Genomic DNA, 25,138 nt, shown 5'->3' with positions numbered 1-25,138 from the left:
GCTGTTCAGTGATGCCAGCTGGAAATTTACTTGTCTGCTGATGATTAATCTTTTCTGTGATATGCAACACAATCAAATAGTCTGGTGATTCTTGAGGCTTGCAAGTGAAGAATGGGCACTTGGTCAAAAAAACTTAGGCTTACTAGGAATCGTTGAAAAGTATGTCATTGAGGAGCTAATTCCTTCATAAGAGAAGGAAAGGATTAAATTGATTGAAAAGAAAACTGTGTGCATTGTTTTAAATTGTCTGCTATATGATATATAAATAGGGCAATTTAATGAACATTGATACAAAGCAACCAGAATAAATAGCAACATACACTGAGGCAACATTAAGGAATCAATTAAACTAACTTTGCTTATTTTTATGAAACTGATATGAGGTACATTGGTAGTTATATAGATGTATGAATTTTAGTTGATAAGTATTTAAATGGCTTCAAATTTTCATTAATCAAACTATTTTTCAGTGTGTAATGTTTGAGAGCATATTATGTGCCGAAGTTAAGTGTATGTTTGTATGGTCTTTTCTATGATTTTTGAAGTTCGGTCCACACATATATACAAAGATATTATACTATTTTTGCAAAGTCTATTGTAGTTATTTTTCATATTGCAGTACATTCCTGTAACATATATTGAATTCCACAGAGCTGCTGTAAAATACATCCACTTCTATAGAAACCGTGCCATCTAATTTTATTACAGCAATAACACATTATACTGAAGGAAATGGTGACATTACCAAATAGTTTAATGCCTTTGCAAAACTACACAAAATAATATCTCCCAAATAACTGTAATAAATACTGAAAGCACTTAGCAAGAATTTCACTACCACAGCTTTTACTGGTGTTATTTAAACAAATACAGGAAGATACCATGCTGTTGGTATTGACTAATAACAGTCTGACCTTTCCAACTAAGTGTATCATGCATGATTAGTCATATAATGTAAAGATATGGCCCTGTGCATAAACAAGGTTTAAAATGATTGTTCAGATCTCACAATAACCAAGCTTATGATTATTTAAGAGGTTTTGGCAGAAACAAAGTAAGAAAATAGTGATTTCATTATTTTCATTATTGTTAAACTGCAAAGTTTATTGGATGCTAATTAATTATTACAGTAAGTGGCAGCGTGAAGAGACATTAAACTTATTTAGTCATTTAATAATTTCATTAATTACATAATTAACAATTAATTAAGACACAATTAATATCTAAGGCAGAGAACATGCTCCGATCATAGAATGTAAGATTTCCTGCTAGACACATCTGCAGAAAGTGTCTGCAGCGTGAGCAGTGTTGATTCCGAGTTCCTTAGCTAGAGGTTGAACTACAGGTTCTGCAACAGATCGAGCAGAGGGAATGATAACAGGCCATTCTGTGCCTTACAATTGTAAGGCACAGAATTTAAAACAAACATTTACAGTGTGATGTAACTGAAATTATACATTGAAACATACCTTGATTGTCAACAGGGGGGTTTCAAGACTCAGGTGCACATTTTTAAAGTGAGAGGAGAGAGACTTAAAAAAAATATATGGGTCAATTTTTTTATACTGAGGGTGGTTCATGTGTGGAATGAATGTCCTAAGGAAGTAGTGGATGTGAATACAATTACAACATGTAAAAGACATTTCGACAAGTATATGAATAAGAAAGCTTTGGAGGGATATGGGCCAGGAGCAAGCAGGTGGGGGTTAGTTTGAGATTATGTTTAGCATGGACTGGTTGGAGTGAAGTGTCTGTTTCCATGCTGTAAAACTCTATGATTCTATGGCATCCAGTTCTTTTTGAGACAACAATTTAGATTCTGAGCCAAGTAATAGAAATGATAACTGTTTGGCTAGAACAAGTACTTTAAACTGATAAACTTGCTGTATCAGAAAATAAGTTATACAGAAAAGAAGTTAAAACTTCTTTTATATTTGAGTCTTAAGCAGGCACATGTTTATGATTTGGCTTACTTTCCCAGTAAAGTTTTGTCTTTAAAGTTTTCAGGCGAACCACAAACCACCTTTAAAACTTGCTTTGAAATATTCTTTAATATTATTAAAAAATGAACACTTTCAACTTTTACAGTAAAAATTAACTATCCAAAAAAACAGAGGTTCACTTGTGCAAGCTACTTCCTGACTGACTGCACAGGAGCCTGGGAAGATAGGCTGTACACAGTCTAACTTTGGTCTTTCACATTGGTAATAGCTTGCAATTAAAAACAAAGTACCGTGAATGCTGAAAAGCTGAAACAAACACGAGAGTGTTGGAGAAAATCAGTAGGTCTGGTGAGAGAAACAGAGTTAACGTTTCAAGACCAATATGACTATTCTTTCGAACTGATCTTAATCAGGTGGATATAGAGACATTTAATTAGAAAAGAGAAAATCAGCCAGGAGCAATACTGTGATAGCTGTTCAGTGATGCCAGCTGGAAATTTACTTGTCTGCTGATGATTAATCTTTTCTGTGATATGCAACACAATCAAATAGTCTGGTGATTCTTGAGGCTTGCAAGTGAAGAATGGGCACTTGGTCAAAAAAATTTAGGCTTACTAGGAATCGTTGAAAAGTATGTCATTGAGGAGCTAATTCCTTCATAAGAGAAGGAAAGGATGAAATTGATTGAAAAGAAAACTGTGTACATTGTTTTAAATTGTCTGCTATATGATATATAAATAGGGCAATTTAATGAATATTGATACAAAGCAACCAGAATAAATAGCAACATACACTGAGGCAACATTAAGGAATCAATTAAACTAACTTTGCTTATTTTTATGAAACTGATATGAAGTACATAGGTGGTTATATAGATATATGGATTTTAGTTGATAAGTATTTAAATGGCTTCAAATTTTCATTAATCAAACTATTTTTCAGTGTGTAATGTTTGAGAGCATATTATGTGCCGAAGTTAAGTGTATTTTTGTACGGTCTTTTCTATGATTTTTGAAGTTCGGTCCACACATATATACAAAGATATTATACTATTTTTGCAAAGTCTATTGTAGTTATTTTTCGTATTGCAGTACATTCCTGTAACCATATATTGAATTCCACAGAGCTGCTGTAAAATATATCCATTTCTATAGAAACCGTGCCATCTAATTTTATTACAGCAATAACACATTATACTGAAGGAAATGGTGACATTACCAAATAGTTTAATGCCTTTGCAAAACTACACAAAATAATATCTCCCAAATAACTGTAATAAATACTGAAAGCACTTAGCAAGAATTTCACTACCACAGCTTTTGCTGGTGTTATTTAAACAAATACAGGAGGATACCATGCTGTTGGTATTGACTAATAACAGCCTGACCTTTCCAACTAAGTGTATCATGCATGATTAGTCATATAATGTAAAGATATGGCCCTGTGCATAAACAAGGTTTAAAATGATTGTTCAGATCTCACAATAACCAAGCTTATGATTATTTAAGAGGTTTTGGCAGAAACAAAGTAAGAAAATAGTGATTTCATTATTTTCATTATTGTTAAACTGCAAAGTTTATTGGATGCTAATTAATTATTACAGTAAGTGGCAGCGTGAAGAGACATTAAACTTATTTAATAATTTAATAATTTCATTAATTACATAATTAACAATTAATTAAGACACAATTAATATCTAAGGCAGAGAACATGCTCCGATCATAGAATGTAAGATTTCCTGCTAGACACATCTGCAGAAAGTGTCTGCAGCGTGAGCAGTGTTGATTCCGAGTTCCTTAGCTAGAGGTTGAACTACAGGTTCTGCAACAGATCGAGCAGAGGGAATGATAACAGGCCATTTTGTTCTGGGAGGCAATCGCACCCCTCAGAGTTGGAACTTCTGATCTGGCCACTGGTCCGGGAAAGGAAGATATGACAACAAGCGAGGAAAGTAAGGGGACCCAAAGAGCTTAAGTGCTGAGGCCTCAGCCTTTGCAATTGCCTAAAAGATTTGAGGTCCTTTCAGCGTTTTTAGATAAGAGAGAGGGATGCATAGTGGATGAGTTAACTTACCATAGTACAGTATTGCTTAGTCTTAGTTCAGAATATGTTTATATTGGTCTTAGCTCAGAATGTATTTCAGTCTTACAGTACCTGTATTGGACTACCTTGGTGGAGACTTCATTCTTTGTGTAATTAAAGAATTTTCTACATATTTATTTACATATATACACAGAACTTCTCTTCCAGTTGATATTGCAAGAATACAATGCAATATTCAATTTTTTGATGTTACAAAATGCCCAGAGCAATTCTTAAAGCATTTAACGCAATTGACACATGCAGTTTCATACCTAAGCAGTTCAATAGCTTTTCATGCACTATTATATGTCTCCTCTCTGGATTCAGATTGGGATATGACTCGCAAGTTATATTGTCAGTTTTGCATTCATAGTGCTGTAGTGTAAAAATAAGAGAATAACTGCACTCTTTATGGAAAATCTGTACGCTGTCTCCAAGGTCCTGATAATTCTTTGTCTATAGTGTAATTGATTGCGTAGAATCTACATGATTTAGTCTAAGGTTTTTATTGGCTTTTACAGAATATATTTTTTAAAAATATATAATCTTCAGTTACTAACATTGGCCTTTTAAATGCACTAATCCTCACCTTAAATCTATGCACTTACTCATTTGAAATTTCACTCAATAACATTGAATATTGCATTTACTCTTAATGAATTAATAAGCATTGAACTATTATAATCAAGTTGTGAACAAATTTGTGCTCCAGTCAAGAAAGAAAGGTTTAAGCTACCAATTTGACCCTCCAAATTATTAAAAATTGGCCTGATGACCTACTTTTAGTTCTTTATTATTTCCCAGGATTTCGAAATCACTGGCAAAGACAGCAATTGTTGTCTATTCCTCCTGTTAATCAGAGGATCAGGCATAGGCGACCATGTAGGGAAAGTCAATAAAATTTCCACAATTTGTTATTTCCAAAACATTGTGCAGCATGAAAGATCCAGAATAATTGATGTTCAATGTTCAGGCAGTAAAGTTCAAAATTCAAATTAAAGAAGTAACTACATTAGCATGATAACTGTCTTTAATGTGCCAGTCCTGCTTGTAGACATTGAGGGAACAGCAATTTCAATAAATCTACAGAGAAAACACATTCTTAATGCAAACAATTCTCCCTAAACGATACTTTTTTCAGGGAAGTGTTTCAAGAAAAACTGGAGGTACAAAACAGAATAAGTATGTTGACATTATACAGATTTTTGTGCAAGACCTAAATATTCTTATTTTTGGCTGTTAACTAATTTAATGCCTGCAGTCATGAAACTGTAATGAATTCTGACAGTGCCTCTTTTCATTATCTTTCCAAAGTATGGACTTAAAAGCAAATTAAAATATTATTGAAACATAAGTTGAAATGTTCACCATTTCAACTATTTTCAGTGTAAGTTGGACAGGCTAATTACCCTATCTGTTGCTTCTCTCTGGACACCCATGACGGTTGCAGCAACAATGTAAGAATCATGTACTTTTTTTAAAAAAAAGCTTGTTTATTTAAGCTAGCACTTCACAATCATCATTAAAAATATTAGGACATCAAAAGCAAGATTCATTTATTGGCCAAATTTATCCTGACAGTCCTCAAATATTTTTCATCTGCTGCAGCAACATGATGCTTGTACAGATGTCTTGAATTTGATTGACGCATTACAGCATAAGTAACTCATATCATTTACTTCAGATCAGACCCAGTCAGCACCTAAAGATTTAATCCTTTTCAGGATGAAAAGTGTGTAAATCTCATTAAAGGATGAGAAAGGTTTCTTAAAACATATTCTATAAGAAGTTGCCCCATCTCCTCCCCTCTCATGTAAGTTAAAAGTCTCTTATTATAAAATACACAAATTTAAGTCCGCCTTTCTGGGAAAAAAAAACAAGAAATTGCCATTTTATTGATGTTTGTGATTTCAGGCTTGTGTTTGTTAATGGCAAAGACGTGCAGAATAGATCTTCATTAAACAATTGTTTGTACATGCATTCTGATGCTAAAATGCCCAATTGTATTAAGTAATTGTGACGAAAATGATGTGGTGCCTTTGATGCACTTTCATTGAAATCTTAAAAAAATAAATTTGCCAAACATTTTTCATGAAGGCAACACATTTTAAATAGAGTAAAATGCTTTACATACAGCTAGTTTAATACTTGAATTGTAATTTACAATTTACATAGTATTTCATTTAAATCAAGCTCCAGCTGGTATCACAAATGTCTGTCTAGTCTTTAGTATTTTCTTAACAATGAGAAAGAATCATTTTTTTAAAAAAATGTTCCTTAGAGACAAGTCATTCAAAACCTTGAAGTGAACCATTTGAATATTTTTCAGATTTGTAAGAAATTTGAACAGAAAGATGTGTTAACACTATCAATTTCAGTCTTTATTTTCATTCTGACATGAGAAACATTGTCAGAATTATTGTGGGTTATGTCAAAACTCTTTGCCAGAAATCATTGCCACCACAGACTAAATTAATATGACTGTTAAAGCCTGCTCGAGGTAATTGGTTATCGATATCCACCTGTCCTGACTACACCCAGGGTGTGGTGGCTTAAGTAATTACCAACAGTAAAATAGACTAATTGTTCAAAAATGCAATCAGCATTAAACATGCAGGTTTATCTACTTTTGGCAAGAGCTGAAAATGTGTTGCTGGAAAAGCGGAGCAGGTCAGGCAGCATCCAAGGAGCAGGAGAATCGACGTTTCGGGCATGAGTCCTCCTTCAGGAATGCTCCTGAAGAAGGGCTCATGCCCGAAACGTCGATTCTCCTGCTCCTTGGATGCTTCCTGACCTGCTGTGCTTTTCCAGCAACAAATTTTCAGCTATTCCTGAAGAAGGGCTTATGCCCGAAACGTCGATTCTCCTGCTCCTTGGATGCTGCCTGACCTGCTGCGCTTTTCCAGCAACACATTTTCAGCTCTGATCTCCAGCATCTGCAGTCCTCACTTTCTCCTACTTTTGGCAAGGAACAAGCATTACTCTTCATCCTGCAGTTAGACACAGTGTGCATTTTAAATCATTTTAAATTGTTTCAAGAATATTATTCATAGTTTAAAACAAATTTAAGGCTCTTCCTTTCAGATGATGATGAGTTCCTCTTTGCCCTGTTGAAAATGTCCCATGGCACATTTTGAAGAAATACTGGAGAGCTGTCACCAATGTCCTGGATAATGTCACTTATAAAAATGATTTGCTCATTATCTCAGTGATGTTTGTGGATCTGACTATGCATAATTGATTTCTATATTACAATAGTGAATGCAACAGTACAGAACATGGATGCACAGAGAAATCCAGGTGGCCTGCTATATGAGTTACAAAAGGTTAGTTTGCAGGTACAATAATGATGGTATTTATTGCAAGCAGAATGTTAATAAGACCATTAAGACCATATGACATAGGAATAGAATTAAGCCATTCAGCCCATCGAGTCTGCTTCACCATTCAATCATGGCTGATATATTTGTCAACTCATCCTCCTAGCATCTCACCATAATCCTTGATCCCCTTACTAATCAAGAATCCATGTATCTCTGCCTTAAAGAAATTCAATGACTTGACCTCCTCAGCTTTCTGTCGCAATGAGTTCCACAGATTCATCACCATCTGAGTGAAGAAATTCCCCTCATCTCAGTTCTAAAGAGTCATCCCTTCACTCTGAGGCTTTGCCCTTGGGTGCTAATCTTACCTGAACATCTTCTCCACATCCACACTACCCAGGCCTCTCAGTATTCTGCAAGTTTCAATGAGAACCCCCCCCCCAACCTTTCTAAACTCCACCTAGTACAGACTCAGAGCCCTCAACTGTTCCTCCTATGACAAGCTTTTCATAGGGTCATGGAGTTATACAGCACAGAAACAGACTCTTCGGCCCAATTTGTTCACACTGACCAGATATTCTAAACTGATCTAGTCCCATTTGCCATTCCCTGGATCATTCTTGTGAATCTCATGTGGATCCCCCACATGGCGAGCACATCCTTCCTTAGACATGGCACCCAAAACTGCCACAATATTTCAAATGTGGTCTGACTAGAGCATTATACAGCCTCAATGGTGCACCCCTGCTCTTGCAAACCAGCTCTCTTGGAATGAATGTTAACATTGCATTTACCTTCCTAAGTGCCAACTGAATCTGCATGTTAACCTTAAAAGATCCTAAACTAGAATGCCTCATATGTGCTGCAGATGTCAAAAGCCTTTCCCCATTTAGAAAATAGTCTATGCCTCTGTTCTTCCTATCAATGTGCATAACCTCTAACTTCTCCACCTTGTATTCCATCTGTCATTTTTTCGCCCACTCTCCTAGCCTGTCCAGTGCCTTTTGCATCTCCCCACTTGCTCAGCATGACTGGTCCTTCCACTTATTTTTGTGTTATCTGCAAACTCCTTTAGCTAGTTTGTTAATGTATAACATGAATAATTGTGGTCCTAACACTGACTGTTGCAGAACTCCACTAGTATTGGCTAACATCCTAAAAATATCTCTTTATTCCAACTCTCTGCCTTCTGCCTAACAGCCAATCCTCTAACCATGTCAGTACTTTGCCCCTATACCATAGGCTGTTATCTCAGCAGCGTCCTGTGTAGCACCTTGTCAAAGACCTTCTGGAAATCCAAATAGATCACATCCACTGGCTCTGTTTTATCTAACTTGCTCGTTACCTCCTCAAGAATTCTAACAGATTTGTCGGACATGACTTTCCCTTGATTCCTGATGAAGGGCTTATGCCTGAAATGTCGATGCTCCTGCACCTCGGATGCTGCCTGACCTGCTATGCTTTTCTAGCACCACACTCTCAACTTTGATCTTCAGTATTTGCAGTCCTCACTTTCCCATTGACTCAGCTCTGTTTTACTGTATCTTTCTAAATGCTCCTCATTCTCGTCCCAAATAATGGCCTCGAAAATCTTGCCAATGACTGAGGTTAGGCTAAGTGGCCTATAATTTTCTGTCTTCTGCCTCCTTCCCTTCTTAAACAGGAGTGTTACATCAGCCAATTCCAGTCCTCTGGGACCCTCCCTGACTCCAGTGATTCTTGAAAGATCACCACCAATGTCTCTACAATCTTCTCAACTGTTTTCTCCTGAACCCTGTGGTGTAGTCCATCTGGTCCAGGTAATTTATCTATCTTCCCCTTAGTGATAGCCACTACACGCACTTCTGCCCCGATCAGGTAAGAGTTAGGAAATTCTCTGGCAGCCGTACAGAAATATGTTGAGAAGACATCTGGAATACTGTGCACAATATTGGTCTCCGTATTTGAAAAGCTATAACAGTGTTAAAAGTACTCAAAGAAGTTTAAATCAATTTATTCCTGGCGTGGGTGTATACACCTTATGAAGAAAGGTTGAACAGGTTGGGCATGCCAAAAGATCTGGCAGAAATATGCAAAACATAGGCATTCCAGAGGTCCAAAGTAAAGTATTGAAGAGATGTCTGAGTTTGTCCAAGAGCAAGCATGATGACGTCCTGAGGCTAATGATTTGCCAATGCTGATTTACTTGTTTGAATGGTTGAGAAGGATGGTTGCCATTGATCATGAAGGGACATTGTTCTGAAGCTGTTCAGCAGAAGCTTAAACAAACTGCCAGCACCATACACCCGCTCTGACTTGCAAGGCGAGAATTTTTGTTGCATAGCTTATGAATGAAAGCAAGGCATATTGGAAGTGGCATATGGTAAGTTGAGTTTGATAGGGGCACCACATCTACAAATATTGAATCCTCCCACCACCGACTCTCAGTAGCAGCAATGTGTACAACACATTGCCAAAATTCACCAAAGATCTGCAGAAAGCATCTTCCAAACCCACGAGCACTTCCATCTAGAAAAATATGGGCAGCAGATACATGGGAACACCATCACCTGCAAATTCCCTTGTCTGCCACTCACCATTCTGATTTGGAAATATATTGCCATTCCTTCATTGTTGTTGGGTCAAGATCCTAGAATTCTCACCTGAATAGCATTGTGGCATTCATAACACAGCAAAGCCAGGTTATGCCCATTTGGAATAAGAGACAATCTAACCACTGGTCATTGACATTCAATGGTGTTACTAACTCTGAATTCCCCAACATCCTTGGGGTTACCATTAACTAGAAACTCAACTGGACTCATTGCACAAACACAGTGGCAAAAAGGGCATGTCAGAGGCTGGGAGTACTGCAGTTAGTAACTCACCTCCTGACTGCCCAAAGCATGTTCATCATCTACAAGGTACAAGTCAGGAGGGTGATAGAAAACTTCCTATTAGCTTGGATGAGTGCAGATCCAGCAACATTCAGGAAACTTGACTTAAGCAGCCTGCTTGATTGGCAATATATCCACACACATCCACTCCTTTCACCACATATTTTCAGTAGCAGCAGAATGTGCTAACTATATGATGCACTGCAGAAATTCAGCAAAGATCCTCAGACAGCACCTTTCAAATCCTCAATCTCTTCCAGCTAGAAAGACACTACCCCTGACAAAAGAGCAGCGCTCTGAAAGCTTGTAATTTCAAATAAACCTGTTGGACTGTAACCTGGTGTTGTGAGACTTTTGACTTTGTCCACCCCAGTTCAATGCCAACACCTCCACATTTAGAAGGACAAGGGCAGCAGATACTTGGGAACACCACCACTTGCAAGTTCCCTTCCAAGCCACACTGTCCTAACTTGGAAACACAGTAAATCCTCTGTATTCACAAGTTTATGAATCACAAATTCACCTATCCTTACCAAACAACAAAATTCAACATCCACAGGCAAACTCACATTGTTCCAATTTTTAACCTGTACTTTTAACAGGCTTCACAGTTGCAAATCCACCATTTCTTCATTGTCGCTCATCAATATCTTGGAATTCCCTTTTTAATGGGTATTGTGGGTTTACTCACAGCAGGTAGAATGCAGTGGTTCAAGAAGGCAGTTCCTCAAGGGCAACTATAGTTGGACAATAAATGCTGGCCAGCCAGCGATACCTACATCCCATGAAAGAATCTTTTTTAAATTGGGACTTTAATGAAATACAAGTGCATAGAATTAAAGTAGTCAATAATCATGAATGAGATTCTGAAGTCACCATTTATGGATTGAGGGGCAAGTCAGGAAAATATTTCTTAAAGTTGAGTTTCTGATTGTTTTCATTTTCACTCTATTTTCTGACCTTTTTAGAATTAGAATCCCTACAGTGTGGAAAAAGGCCATTTGGCCTAACAAGTCCACACTGACCCTCTGAAGAGTATCCCACCCAGACCCATTCCCCTGTATCTATTACTCTACATTTCCCCTAACCAATGCACCCAGCCTACACATCCCTGAACACTATGGGTAATCTAGCATGTCCAATCCGCCTAACCTGCACATTTTTGGATTGTTGGGGGAAACCCACGCAGACAAGGGGAGAATGTGCAAACTCCACACAGACAGTCACCCGAGGCTGGAATTGAAGCTGGTTCCCTGGTGCTGTGAGGCAGCAGTGCTAACCACTGAGCCACCGCCCCGCCCCTTTCTCACAATTGATCATGCTGTACCAGGAAGGGATAATTCCACCACAGTTTTTTTACAGCAAAAACATATATACATCAGTAAAAATATCTTTCAACATCAATTTCACAAAAGTAAGAACTGAGCTATTTAATTTTGATCAAATGTTCAAGAACAGCATTTTCTTAAAGTTCACTAAGGAGAAACATTTCTCAATTCATTGCTATAATATATAAACCAAGAAGGTTCTCTATTCAATCCATAGTCTGTATAGTTAACGGATCTACTGGATTAATTCAATTAGGACCCCTCATTCGTCAACACTAGATATAATTGATAAGAGTTCACTGACCCCACAGTTTCATCCTGTAGGCACAACCAGGCACATGAACAGTTCAGCAGATCACCCTTTGATTTAACATGAGATCACAGCATGTACACAGCTAGGTCATCCACCAAAGCAAAGTATCCCGTTTCCTGCTGGTGGCCTCAGAAGGCCCTCACTAATTACCCAGGAATTCTGGACTGAAGTAGTCGTAAAAGTGAAAAGACATTTGTGAGGAGCCAAAGGATTGGGTCCAATGTAGGAAAAGGATGAATAACCTCCTCTGCACTACAGCAGTGGGCTTGAGTGGCAGACTAACAGAAAGGTGGATGAAAGGTGAATAAGGATAGATGGGGTCCCTTAATTGTAATGCTTTGTATACTATGCCCTCTCACCAGCTTCTCCATCTGCATTGGCTGCTTGAGTTTGTTTGTTTCACTTGAATCTCCTTCTTAACTGTTGCCTCATCATGTTTCCAGAGAGCAGGACCTTTGGAAGGGCAGAGGAGCAGCATTACACATCAAGGTGGTATTCAGGTGATAAGGCCCTCCATGTGGTGTCACTGGAAACCTTAATATCTCTCTCCTCACGCATTTAGAACAAAAGAGCTAAAAGGCAGGGAAGAGGAGAAGATAAGATTGGGGTGGGGTGTTTGATAGAGGTTTAACTGGAAGCACTGCACTCATAAGGGGAGCAGGGCAGAATTTGGAATGGCAGTTGTGGCAAGTAAGGAGGATTTCCCTCTATCCATTATCTCTGGTTATAATGGCAGTCAGCTGCACCTACAGATAGGGGTAACCATTCAATCACCACTCAAATCATTGTTCATGTGTCCTTTGCACAAATGACCAACGTATAACTGAATCATGCTCCGTAATTGTACAGCTCATTATTGAGTATTTCTGAGATTATTGTCTTTTCTGTATGGGTTTTGATGTTGGCTACAATTATCTATATCGCATAATGATTTATGATTGTGGAACACTGCAGCCTAGACTATATCAATGGGTAGCACGTTTTCCTCCTGAAGCATGTCAGTTGCCTCATGGTGGCACAGTCCATTCCTTTCTACTGATAGCTCTGCATTCCTATCCTGAGATGATACAGCCAATGTTATCAGAATACTAAGGGCTTGGCAAGCAGGAAAATTGCAGTCGTTTCCAATATGTGCATTTAGCAAGGTGCCCTGACAATACGTACAACTAATATGTGCACAGTAGCTTGGGTCCTTTCAGATGTAAGTGGGAGCACTCATCTGACCTTTGCATGGTCAGTGTACTGTATTTCACATGAGTAACAAATGGACCACCATTTTTTGCACGTTGGAAATAAGGCTAGTTTTCTTTTCTTTGCTTAGTAATGGCCACCCTGAGCATCAAACTCATGTATTTTTGTTGCCCTTGCACATACTCAACATTTGCTGCAAGTAGGGGAAATTGGCAGCAGTTTTGGAAGACTCATTGAGCAATTATGCTCTATACTCAACTTTATAAAAATTCTGATGATAATCCACTCTCGCAAATTCCACCACTTTATTAGTTGAAGACTTTATCTTGTTTCTTCTATCATCCAGGCCCCATTGCTAATGTCATTCCTAACACAGATTAGAAACGTATTTCAAACAATTGTGCAGGTGTGTTTGGCCAGTTCTGGACATGGACAACTGGCAGTCTTGCAGTTAACATGTGACAATTGCATCAATGAGATAAAACATTGCTTTAAATGGTCTAAAGGCCACAAAGAACTGACAAAACCATCCTATCCTGAGGTTTCTTGCTCAAACCAAAGAAGGTGAAAATTTTCAGTCAAAGAACTGTTAAACAAAGCCAAAATACTGCTGGAAAATAAACACAAGAATACTGGAGTAACTCAGCAGGTGTGGCAACATCTGTGGAGAGAGAAATAAGTGGTAATAACTGGTATTCAATTAAAAAAAATCCTTGGCAAGGTAGTTTGCACATGGCTATTTGGCAGATGTGGTTTGTTCTATTTTGAAAGATTGTTGGTCGCACAATCATTGGAAAGTAAATATAATAGTGCTTCCCAAAATAGGTCAGGACCTCAAATGGGGTCATGTGTTGTGAGGCAGCTGTACAGCTGTACTCCTGCTCTTAAAATTCTTGCTGAAGGGCCATGACAACCTTCAACCCTCAAAATGGGTTTCTCTGGATAATGGCATAGAAAGCCAATCAGTACAATACATCTAGGGATGGGCATCAAATGCCAGCCTTTCCATATATGACTGGGTGAACCTTATTGCTGGTCAAATTTAAAAATCACGCAACGTCAGGTTATAATCTGGAGGAGAAGGTGAGGACTGCAGATGCTGGAGATCAGAGTCGAGAGTGTAATGCTGGAAAAGCACACCAGGTCAGGCAGCATCCAAGGAGCAGGAGAAACGACATTTCAGGCATAAGCCTCTCTTCAAGAATCATTCCTGATGAAGGGCTTATGCCCAAAACATCGATTCTCCTGCTCCTCGGACACTGCCTGACCTGCTGTGCTTTTCCAGCACTACACTCTCAACCAGGTTAGAATCTGACAGGTTTATTTGGAAACACTAGCTTTTGGAGTGCTGCTCCTTCATCAGATGATTGTGGCGTATAAGATCATAAGACACAGAATTTATAGCAAATGATTACAGTATCATGCAACTGAAATGATATATTGAACAAACCTGAATTGAGTTAAAAATCACACAACACCAGGCTATAGTCCAACAGGTTTATTTGGAGGCACGAGCTTTCGGTAAACCTGGGTTGATGTTAAGTCTTTCATCTTTCAGAATGGGTTGCAGATTGTAGTTTATTAATATGTGAATCCCAGAGCTTCTTTTAAGTCACCTCTCGAGATAACTTAAGGTTTTATAAAAAAATGTGATATCTCAGTTCAGACAATGCATTAAAGTGTGAGGTCAGAATTTGTCTGTATCCTAATCTTGAGTCAGACTGGTTTTATTTCCAAAGTGGAATTTACAAAGTATTACATGTATTGACTGCCTGAATTGACTGCCTGCAGATTGTGCATTTTTGAGCAAAATCTGCAAATATAATTCTGCAAATACAAATTCACCCCATAGACTTATATATGTGTGTGCGTGCATGAGAGAGAGAGAGTATGTGCATTTGAGTGTGTGCATGTGAGTGTGAGTGTATATGAGAGAGTGTGTGTTTATATGTGTGAAAGCTTGGTAAAGTATGTGTGGGTGTGATTGAGTATAAGCCTGTGTCTGGGTGTAAGTGTGGGGGGTCTATGTGTGTATGAGAGAGAGCGTGTGTGTGAGAGAGGGTCTGCGTGAGTATGTGAGTATGTAAGAGTGTGTGTATGTGTGTCCAGAGTGTGTTGCTGGAAAAGCTTAGCAGATCGGGCAGCATCTGAGGAGCAGGAAAATCGACATTCCAAGCATAAGCCCTTCATCAGGAATGAGGCTTGTGAGCCGGAGCTGAGAGATAAATGGGAGGGAGGTGGGGTGGGTAGCTGAGAAAGTGATAGGTGGATGAAGGTGACAGAAAAGGTGATAGGTCAGAGGGGGAGTGATGGACAGGTCCGAAGGGTGGTGCCGAGTTGAAGGTTCGGGGCTGGGATGATGTTAGGGGAGAGGATATGAGTAAGCTGTTGAAATCCATGTTTATCCTGTGTAGTTACAGGGTCCCAAGGCAGAATATGAGGTGTTCTACCCCAGACCCTGGGGGTAGGCAGTGGAGGAGGCCCAGGACCTGCATGTCCTTGACGGAGTGAGAGGGGGAGTTGAAGTGTTCAGCCATGGGGCATTGGGGTCGGTGGGTACCGGTGTCCCAGAGATGTTCTCTGAAAGAATCTGCCAGAAAGTGTCCTGTCTCCCCGATGTAGAGGAGACCACACCTGGTGCAACAGATGCAGTAGGTGACATTAGAAGATGTACCAATGGAAAGATGTCAGGAGTGGGGTGTGGGCTGGTGGGGTGCACTTTCTGCGGTGGCAGGGAAGGGTGACAGGAGTGGGGTGTGGGCATTTCCCCCCCCCCCACCCCAATCAGCATTCCAGAGAGACCATTCCCTCCCCGACTCCCTCGTCAGGTCCACGCCCACCAACCCCACCATCCTGTGGCTGGACCCTGACCTGGTGGGAACACCCCTGTCTGTTGATTGTTGTGCGGTGTCCATTCTTCCGTTATTGTAGCATCTGCTTGGTCTTGCTAATGTACCAAGCCTCAGGGCATCCTTATTGCTGGTAGCTCTGCTGCTATACATCTCAATGGTATTTGATCCTTCTTGCACAATCAGGGGTTTTGCTGTCTGGTTAGACATGCAGTCCATTTTAAAGTCGCTGTGCTTTCAGGGCCATAGGCTGCTCTTTCATTCCAAAAAGCTATGTGAGCTACTTTTAGGGGACCCTCGCCACAACCAGAGGTTGGGTTTGAGAAGGTGGAAGTCTTCAGGGTTGAAAGTCAGAACAGGAAACAACTCGTCATTCTCCACTGATCATCAGAAAAAGGAACAGGAGTAGGTCATTTGGCTCCTCAAACATGTTCTGTCATTCAACAGGAAATAGCTGATCTGATATTTCTTATGTCCATTTTCCTGCCCTTTCCCTGCAACCCTTGATTCTCCTACTGGTCAAGAATCTATCCATCTCAGCCTAAAATATACGCTGGATCTGTGCACCTACAGCCCCCTGTGGCAATGAGTTCCAAAGACATGCAACTGTCTGAGTGAAGAAATCCCTCCTCACCTCAGCCTTGAATTGGCTCCACTTTATTCTGAGACTATGTTCACTGGTCCTAGGCTCTCCCATGAGCGGAAATAATGTCAGCATTTACCCTGTCCGTCTCCTTAATAATTCTGCATATGTCACTAAGCTCATCCCTCTTCTATCCTCCAATGAGTCCCGACCTGTTTAATCTTTGCTCATAAGACATGCCCTCCAAACCAGGGACCATCCTAGTGAATCTTCTCTGAATTGCCTCCAATGAAATATGATCTTTTCTTAAATAAGTGCAGACCAACTTCCCAGCCTGCTGAACTGACCAAGTCCCATTGCAGGCAGTAGATGGGGCACTGAACCTCCCAGCTGATGAATCTGCAGCTACTGCTCCCCCTAGTGTTGCAGGATCAGGAAACACCTCCTCCCGAAGAGAAGGGCCAGTGCGCGCGTGCGCACAATGGTCCCTTCACCTTGGAGGAGCAGTACGCGTGCGCGGTGAGGGCCCCTGCCGAATGTGTGCGTTGCTCGATGGCCTCTGGGCGGTGATGGCGGACGATGGGGGCTGCCCTCAGTGAGCCGTGTATCTACGAGAAGCTGGCCGACAGCGTCGAGGTGCTGCGGCAGTCCGGCGAGCGGTATGGCATGTCCGAGCGTGACATCGAGCGGTTCATCGCCCAGATCCTGGAGACCAACGAGCCGCAGCGGGAAGCGGTCAGACACCCGCGGCTCCTGACAGCGGCCAAGGTGAGGGAGCGGCCCTCAGGCTGATGGCGGCGGCGAGGGGGCGCTCGGCCTCCTCCAGGGGAGTCACACACTGGTCAGAGACCCCCTCAGCCACCCGCCAGTTCCCACTCTTTCACTTCTCCAAAACCCCAGTTCTGGGCCTTGCTCCTGACTCGGTCTGTTCCTGGAGCAACCCCCCAGGCGAGAGTTTGATATAAAAATACAAAGTAGGTGCTCGATATCCAGCAGGGAGGATCACTGGGTGGGTGCAGGGAGGGAGGCTTTCTTTCAAAGGCCTGGCAACTCTGACCGACTGTGTTTATCTTTAAGGGTTTGGTTGGTCCAAGGATTTTTGACACAAACCTGAGCCAGGGAACCACAAACGTCAAATTGAAAGAATCGTGCTTTATATGTAGTAGCGATTATTGGTAAACCGGAGAACGGGGAGGTTTTTAAAACTGACAAAATGACAAAGTAAGGGAGAAGATTAAAATCTTTGAAGGTGAATGAGCGAGTATTATAAAACAGACAGTAGAAGCTTTAAATAGACGAAAAGAGAGAGAGGTGCCAAAGTGAACTTTGAACCCTTAGAGAACAGGTTGGGAAAATAATAGGGAACCAGGGAAATTGAACAAATAATGGACAGCACAGTGGTTAGCACTGTTGCATCACAGCGCCAGAGACCGGGTTCAATTCCCCCCTCAGGCGATTGACTGTGTGAAGTTTGCACATTCTCCCCGTGTCTGCGTGGGTTTCCTCCGGATGCTCCGGTTTCCTCCCACAGTCCAAAGACGTGCAGTTTAGATGAATTGGCCATGCTAAGTTGCCCGTAGGGTTAGGTGAAGGGGTGAAATGTAAGGGAATGGGTTGGGGTTGGTTGCGCTTCGGTGGGTCGGTGTGGACTTGTTGGGCCGAAGGACCTGTTTCCACACTGTAAATAATCTAATCTAATCTAAATACTTTGCATTGGTCTGTCTGGTAGAAAACACTAAACATTCTAACAATATTAAATAATCAAGGGGAACAGGAGAGGAAATAAATTCAATGCTGTTACTGGAGAGAAATGCTGGGGCTAAAAGTACTGGGGCTAAAAGTCACTAAGTCCCCTAGACCTGATGGGATGCTTCCAAGAACATTAAAATAAGCAGCTATGGCAATAGTGGACTGGTCGTAATCGTTCAGGAATTCTTAGATTCTGGAAAAGAGGATGTGAGTTGGCAGATGCAATATAATGTGGGAAAATGTGAGGTTATGAAGAATAGTGGAGTTAACTATTATTTAAACACAAAAATTATAGAAAGCTGTAGTATAGAAGGTTTTGGGAGTCCTTGAGCCTAAATTGCAAAGCTAGCTTCTGAGTTTGGAAGTTAGTATAATCCAAATAGAATGTTTTTAATGTTGGCAATGGATTATAAGTCTTAGTAAAACTACATAAAGCAGTAGTTAGACTACAGTTAGAATACTGGGAGTTTTGGCCCTTTTATCTAAGGAAATATACCTTCAGAAGGTAGTCCAGAGAAAACTTCACTCTGTTGACCCCTGGTATGAAGGGATTTCCTATAAGGAGAGATTTAATAGATTGGGCCTTGGAGTTTAGAAGAATGAGAGATGACCTTATTGAAGCATACAGAATTGTTGCAAGGCTTGATTGGAAGGTGCAGGGAGGTTGTTTCTCCTTGAGAGTTGAGGAACAAAGGACAAAACCTTGGAGTAAGATGTCTCCAAGATAAGACAGATATGAGGAGGAGTTTCTCCTATGAGGATGGTGAATCTGTAGAATTCTTTACCACACAGGGTTGTGGAGGTTGGTGTGTATCAATTTCCCCTCTAAGCTGCATGTGCAGTGTCTCCAACATTCGGGGCAAAATGATCAGCATCTGCATACCAATTGCAGAATTGATGTATGATTCCAGTAATTGCTGCCGTTCACAACCTTAGAGGCAAGAAAGAAAATTAATGGGATTGTTGGTCATTATATTCAAGGCTGAGGAAGACCATTTGTCGCACAATCAAGGCTTATGGGGAAAAGGCAGGAAAGTGGAGTTAAGAATTATCAGACCTGCCATGATCTAATTAAATGGTGGAGCAGACTTGAAAAGTCAAATGGCCCACTGCTCTTACATAATATGGTCTTAAGGTGGTTATAGATGGGTTTGCAATAAAATAGCAAAGCCTTTCAAACTTCACAGTTGTAAATTCAGCCAGAGTGCTGGAATGTGATATGAGTGTAGGTTGAGATGGGTAACTATAGGTGACTGTTTTAAAAAGGCTGCGGTAATCAAATACAGTGTTGTCATTACCAATTCTTTTAAAAGACAAGTCAAGCATAAAGAAGTTGAGTGTTTTGAAGAATTGATAGGGTTAAGGAGATATGCTATGTACAGTGTGTCAGTTAATCCAGTTGTCTAGATGGCTGGTTTGCAATGCAGCATGATGCTAATAACACAAACTCAATTCCTGCACCAGCTGAAGTTATCATGAAGATCCCAACTTCTCAACATCACCTGTCGCCTGAGACATGTTGACCGTCTAGTTAAACCACCACCAGTCATCTCTGTCTCTAATGAGAGAGCAGCCTATAGCCCATTAGTGACTACGTTTACCCAATCTGTTACATGGGTCTTCAATTGAAAAGGGATTGAATGTGTATTAAAGAAAGTCACTGCTGTATGCGCTTTGTCTTCTGTACTCTTGAGTGTCTGTATAATATATATGATTTGAACTTGACCATCAAGTGCGCAACTTTATGGGGTTTGGCCATGGACATGATTGCAAAAGACATCAGGATGCACAGGCAGGTGAAACAGGTATACAGCATAGAATTTAGCCTTAGTCATAATTAGAAGCAGTGAAATTGATATAAAAATATGAAAGGGTATTGGTGAACAGAGATGCTTTGGATAATTTCCTAATAGTACATACACAGATCAATAGTTATTTGTGGAAAATACTCGGTATTGTTAGGGGCATCAAGGAAAAAAGTAAAATAGTAGTGATTAGGCCATAGTAAGACTACCATACCCTTTTGGGGAAACAAGTATTCGAGCAACAAAAGCATGGCTGCTGCTTGCATTGTTGTGAAAGAAGAACCAATCCTTCAGGTGTCACATAAATCATAAAATTTATTTCACCTCCAGAGTGGTGGAAAGGAAATGATGACTTGATAATTGTTTCCTGGTCATGTGGTGGCAACTGTTTCCATTGTAATGGTCATCAATTCTTCAGTCTACGTACCATCCTGCATCAATTCATTGGAACTTTTGCACTTCCTACTTTTTTAACACATGAATAGTGGTGATCCTTGTTAATAAATTTAGATAATAGTATAGCAACTTTGAGATTTTCTTTGTCATGTATTAATCTTATTGGGAAGTAAAATTTGGAACTTTTTTTTCTTGGCTATTGAATGTTTTCTGTTAACATGGTGCAGAGTTTCTAAGCTTACTTATTTAATGAGTGGCAGAGATATCCTGGTAAAAGGGAAAAGTATCAGAATGCTATCATCAGAAGAAAGGAATAGCATAGGTGGGGATGCATTGGAGAATTTGATGCAGTTTTGGGATTTGTTAAGTACACGATTGCAGACGTTTGTGTGTTGCTGCTAGTTTTTTAATTAATCCTATTATGAGTATCATTGTCAGAAAAGAACAAAGCTAGATGGGCCACTCTGTGCAAACCTGTCCAAAATGCAAGACAAATCTAATTTTGTCAATTCCTGTCCGATCAATCTACTCTTGAACATCACTGATTACTGCAGTTGGAGAGGCAATATGTTGTATATCTCTAAGTCAGCTGCAGGTACTGAGAATACACCTTGAGAAAACCTGTAAGCATGGCAGTAAATCCATCCAGTTGCACCAGCAGTCCCATTCTTTTTTTTAAAACTCTGTGCAACATTAAAATTCCTACATTGCGTGCTTTAATAACTTGTGTGTTCATTTCTGAGCTGTTACCTGATATGGAATCCTTGAGATGTAGGGCATGGAAAGGCATGTGTAAATGATAGCCATGATGAAAGTATCCCTTGGAATTATGTAATTGTGGTAAGGGCATTTAATGAAAAGCACCCTCATGGAAAACACAATTATTTCCCCTGATATTTAAAGGAATCTAAGGAGGAATGTATGGTTATTAGTAAGTTAGCATGTGTCCCTTCCTGTTGTGCTGACATTGGGCCTGACGGTGCATTTCCATTGCCTGTCTGGTCTTGGAGCACCTTCAACCAATCTTATTCCTCAGAGACAGTGGGCACTCAGTTTGATTCTGCATCCAGTTTGACTTTGCTCTGGAGTGCCAGGCTAAGCATTGCTCAGCATATCACTGATACATAACTTTAAGGGAGCATTTTGCAATGCACTCCCAGAATGCAGCTGAACTTCATTTTCAGAGGGCCAGTGGCTTATTCCCTGCTGCCCTTGCAATCACATGGCAACAGGTTAAGTTGTTTCCTGGCTCTGTGTTGCAATAAAATACAGTTGTAGGCAAAAATGCCATTGTTGCCCAGAGTCCATCCATTCTGGCATTTCGGTGGCCTGATCAAAGACGGCCAGGGCATTTGTGGGGCACAAGTTATGGCAGTTCCTGGAAATTTTGCAGAAACTTGCAGGGTGCCTTTGGTGTATTCACATTCTACATGATTAGTAGTGAGTGAAGCTCTTTCCTGATCACAGGAGATTTTACTTGGCTGTATGAATGTAGTTGATTGCTCCTGCACCTGAGGGAACCCGATCATGGCCCAGCTGGCCTGGTCAGTACGATAACTGACTTAACATTACCATTTGGTATGTGGCATCTGTTAACTTGATAGTAATGTACTGCTGATGGAAAGATGAAGGGCTTATGCCCGAAAAGTAGACTATCCTGCTCCTAGAATGTTGTCTGACTTCCTGTGCTTTTCCTGTGCCCCCTTTTTGACTCTGATGCTCCAGCATCTGCAGTCCTCACTTGCTCTTGATGGAGAGATCCCAGATGATCTTTAGAGCATGCTTGAAGTGAATATGTTGAAGTCCACAGACAGTGGAATGTTTGGCCGGCAGATCCTGGTGGACTGAAAATTCTGCACAGGTCTGCTACCAACCTGCCACAGAGATCTCAGCTCCTTTGAACAGCTCTGTGAAGCTTATAATTAAAAGGTATTATTCTGTTGATAGTTTTTCTTCCAGCAGTTGTGCTTTATAGGTTGGACTAGCATACAGACAGTAGCCTAGATTTTGTTGTAATGATTGAAAAGCTGTCAGTGTTTGCGACATTACTGAAACTGACTGCAGTTCCAAGAGTCTGTTCACGTACAGAAGAATGCAGGACTAGAGGTCATCTGAATGATTTTAAGCTTCCCCAGAGCACATGTCAAAGGCATATCTGTGGACTGATGAGAACTTATACAATGAGACAAACAGGTTTGAAGTCTAAGTCCTCAATAAAGTTGGGTATTGTTGAATACAATATAACTAGGTTTACAATGGCATTTTTTTTTAGATTTTTTTTAGATTACTTACAGTGTGGAAACAGGCCCTTCGGCCCAACAAGTCCACACCGACCCGCCGAAGCGTAACCCACCCATACCCCTACATTTACCCCTTACCTAAAACTACGGGCAATTTAGCATGGCCAATTCACCTGAATTGAACTGTGGGAGGAAACCGGAGCACCCAGAGGAAATCCACGCAGACACGGGGAGAACGTCCCAACTCCACACAGTCAGTCGCCTGAGGCGGGAATTGAACCTGGGTCTCTGGCGCTGTGAGGCAGCAGTGCTAACCACTGTGCTACCGTGCCGCCCAAAATTCATAATTACCTTCATATTAACTGCATAATTACTACTGAACACTATTGCTTGCCTTGAGGGCAGATTTTACATTTCTGGAATATCAGATTTCTGCACAATTATGTAATCTGCATTTTACTTTTCTGAATATTTGTTGGTATGGTTTAGCCTCTTTAAATCCAATTATAATTTATTTCTTTATTTGAAAATTTGAGGTAAAAGAGAAGATTCAACTTTTTAATTTCAAAAACAAAAATTACTGGAAAAGCTTAGGTCTGGCAGCATTGTGCAGAGAAAGCAGAGTTAATGTCTCAGGTCCGGTGTTGTTGTTCAGAACAGTTTTAACTTATTAGTTTGTAAGAATATTTCAATGTGATTTTGTGTTGTCAGCTTGCTGGCATCATTGCTGCTGTAACAAAAATCCCATTAGCCTGGCATCAGATTTAAACTGTCTGTCACAGAAATTGATCTTGATGGGCAGCTTTTTTCCAGTTCAGTGAATGTTTTTGTTCTGAAGCTGATTGCAAAATCAAGGTCAATTGGCTAATAACCTGTGTTTTTAGCAGAATAAATGCAAATGTTTTTAACTTTATTTTAATGCAGTATCTTCTCTTTATAAAGTAGTAAGTAGTATATTGCACACTTGAATACAAAAGGGCAGATGGTAGGTATGAACTCAAGAACATTTTAGCTGCATTTGGGTCATCGCCCTACAGGCCATCTCAAGCTCTGTCTGGGTTTAACCCTTCAAAATCTGTCATAAAATTAATCTTTTGAGATGTAACTCATAAATAGCAGCAAGAAAAGAACCTTTGTATAATTGGAAAGAGATGCATGTGGAGTCAAGTCAGCACTAATTTAAAGACAGTAGGGGGAAGCAAGTTGCTTTAGTTGAAAATCTTTTATTGAAACTACATTACAGAACTAACAGATCCCTAATTTGGAGCCATGACACTCATTACACAATTTTCAGGGCCACAGCCCTGACTTGATGACTGCACCCTGTATTGTTGCAAACTTTGCACTGCATCCAATTTATTTTGAACTTTTGAGGTTTTTATTCATTTTGTTTAAACCGACAGGGAGGATGCAAATATAAAGCAGCGAACTTGTACAAAACAGATTGCACACTAAAGTAATCCAGACTGATTCAGAAGTTAATATTTGTGAATGATTGACATATGCAACCAAAAATGTTGGGTGTCTAATCCCATGAATAATAGTAAGGAGTGAGTAGACATTGAATTTATTTGTAATTATTAATTTCTTCTCCACTTCCTTGTGAATAATCATTTTTCTGGAATGTAGTTCTTTGGCTCCTATTTAGAAAATTAGGAACTTAGCATAGTATTAAAAATTGATGTCTTATCAACATTGCAGTGCATTAACTCAGTACAGTATTCTTTACAGTAATCAATAGTAACCCATTTATTTAAGAAATCTAATGCTTATTGAAAGTCCAAGGAAGACTCAAAACATCATTTTTTTCTTTCTCCATCATTGCACTCCTGAAGCCTTGTGCTTTACAGAGAACTGGCTATATATTCTGCAACAAAGATTGTACATTATTCCTCAAGCAGGTTTCTAGATGTATGAGAATCCTGTCAAAGATATGCCAATTTTATTGATCACATATAACGTGTGCAGACAGCAGGATATTCTTTGAGCAGAGGAAAATCCCGAACTGCCACACTCAACACATCATTGAGGAGAATCTTGATGTCCATTTGTATGTTAATTTGGGATGATATGTAAACAAAGCTGAAGAGGGAGAGGGCGGGTCAATAATTGTTACAGTGGTCAGAACAGTGTCCTGTCAGTTTTTGGGATGCGCATCTGATTCCTGAACAGCCTATGTGACAAATGTCCTAATTTGCAGAATGATAAGGTAAATTTAATTAGCATAATTGCAGCCAGACCTGCTGAGTTTTTTCTCATTTCTGTATATATTTTATACCTCCAGCATAGGAAAAGCACAACAGGTCAGGCAGCATCCGAGGAGCAGGAGAATAGGCATTAGCACTGCATCAGGAATCCTATTCCTGATGAAGGGCTTATGCCCGAAATGTCGATTCTCCTACTACTGTGATGTTGCCTGCTGTGCTTTTCCAGCACTACACTCTGTACTCTGATCTCCAG

General features: G+C 40.1%; 1 protein-coding gene across 1 annotated transcript in view; it reads left to right on the top strand.

The window, feature by feature from the left end:
* The first annotated feature begins 17,008 nt into the window (after window positions 1-17,008).
* Window positions 17,009-25,138, top strand: part of cunh6orf89 (chromosome unknown C6orf89 homolog) — a 40,811-nt gene continuing 32,681 nt past the window's right edge. The window contains exon 1 of the mRNA XM_043716773.2: window positions 17,009-17,256. Within this exon, the coding sequence (XP_043572708.1) occupies window positions 17,068-17,256 (189 nt within the window). The 5' untranslated portion in view covers window positions 17,009-17,067. The remainder of the gene's footprint in view (window positions 17,257-25,138) is intronic.

The sequence above is a fragment of the Chiloscyllium plagiosum genome, unplaced genomic scaffold (assembly GCF_037043375.1).
Source record: "Chiloscyllium plagiosum isolate Xiang-an unplaced genomic scaffold, Cpla_swu_hap1 HiC_scaffold_26, whole genome shotgun sequence".
Taxonomy (NCBI): Eukaryota; Metazoa; Chordata; class Chondrichthyes; order Orectolobiformes; family Hemiscylliidae; genus Chiloscyllium; species Chiloscyllium plagiosum.
This window is presented reverse-complemented; position numbering and strand designations above follow the sequence as displayed.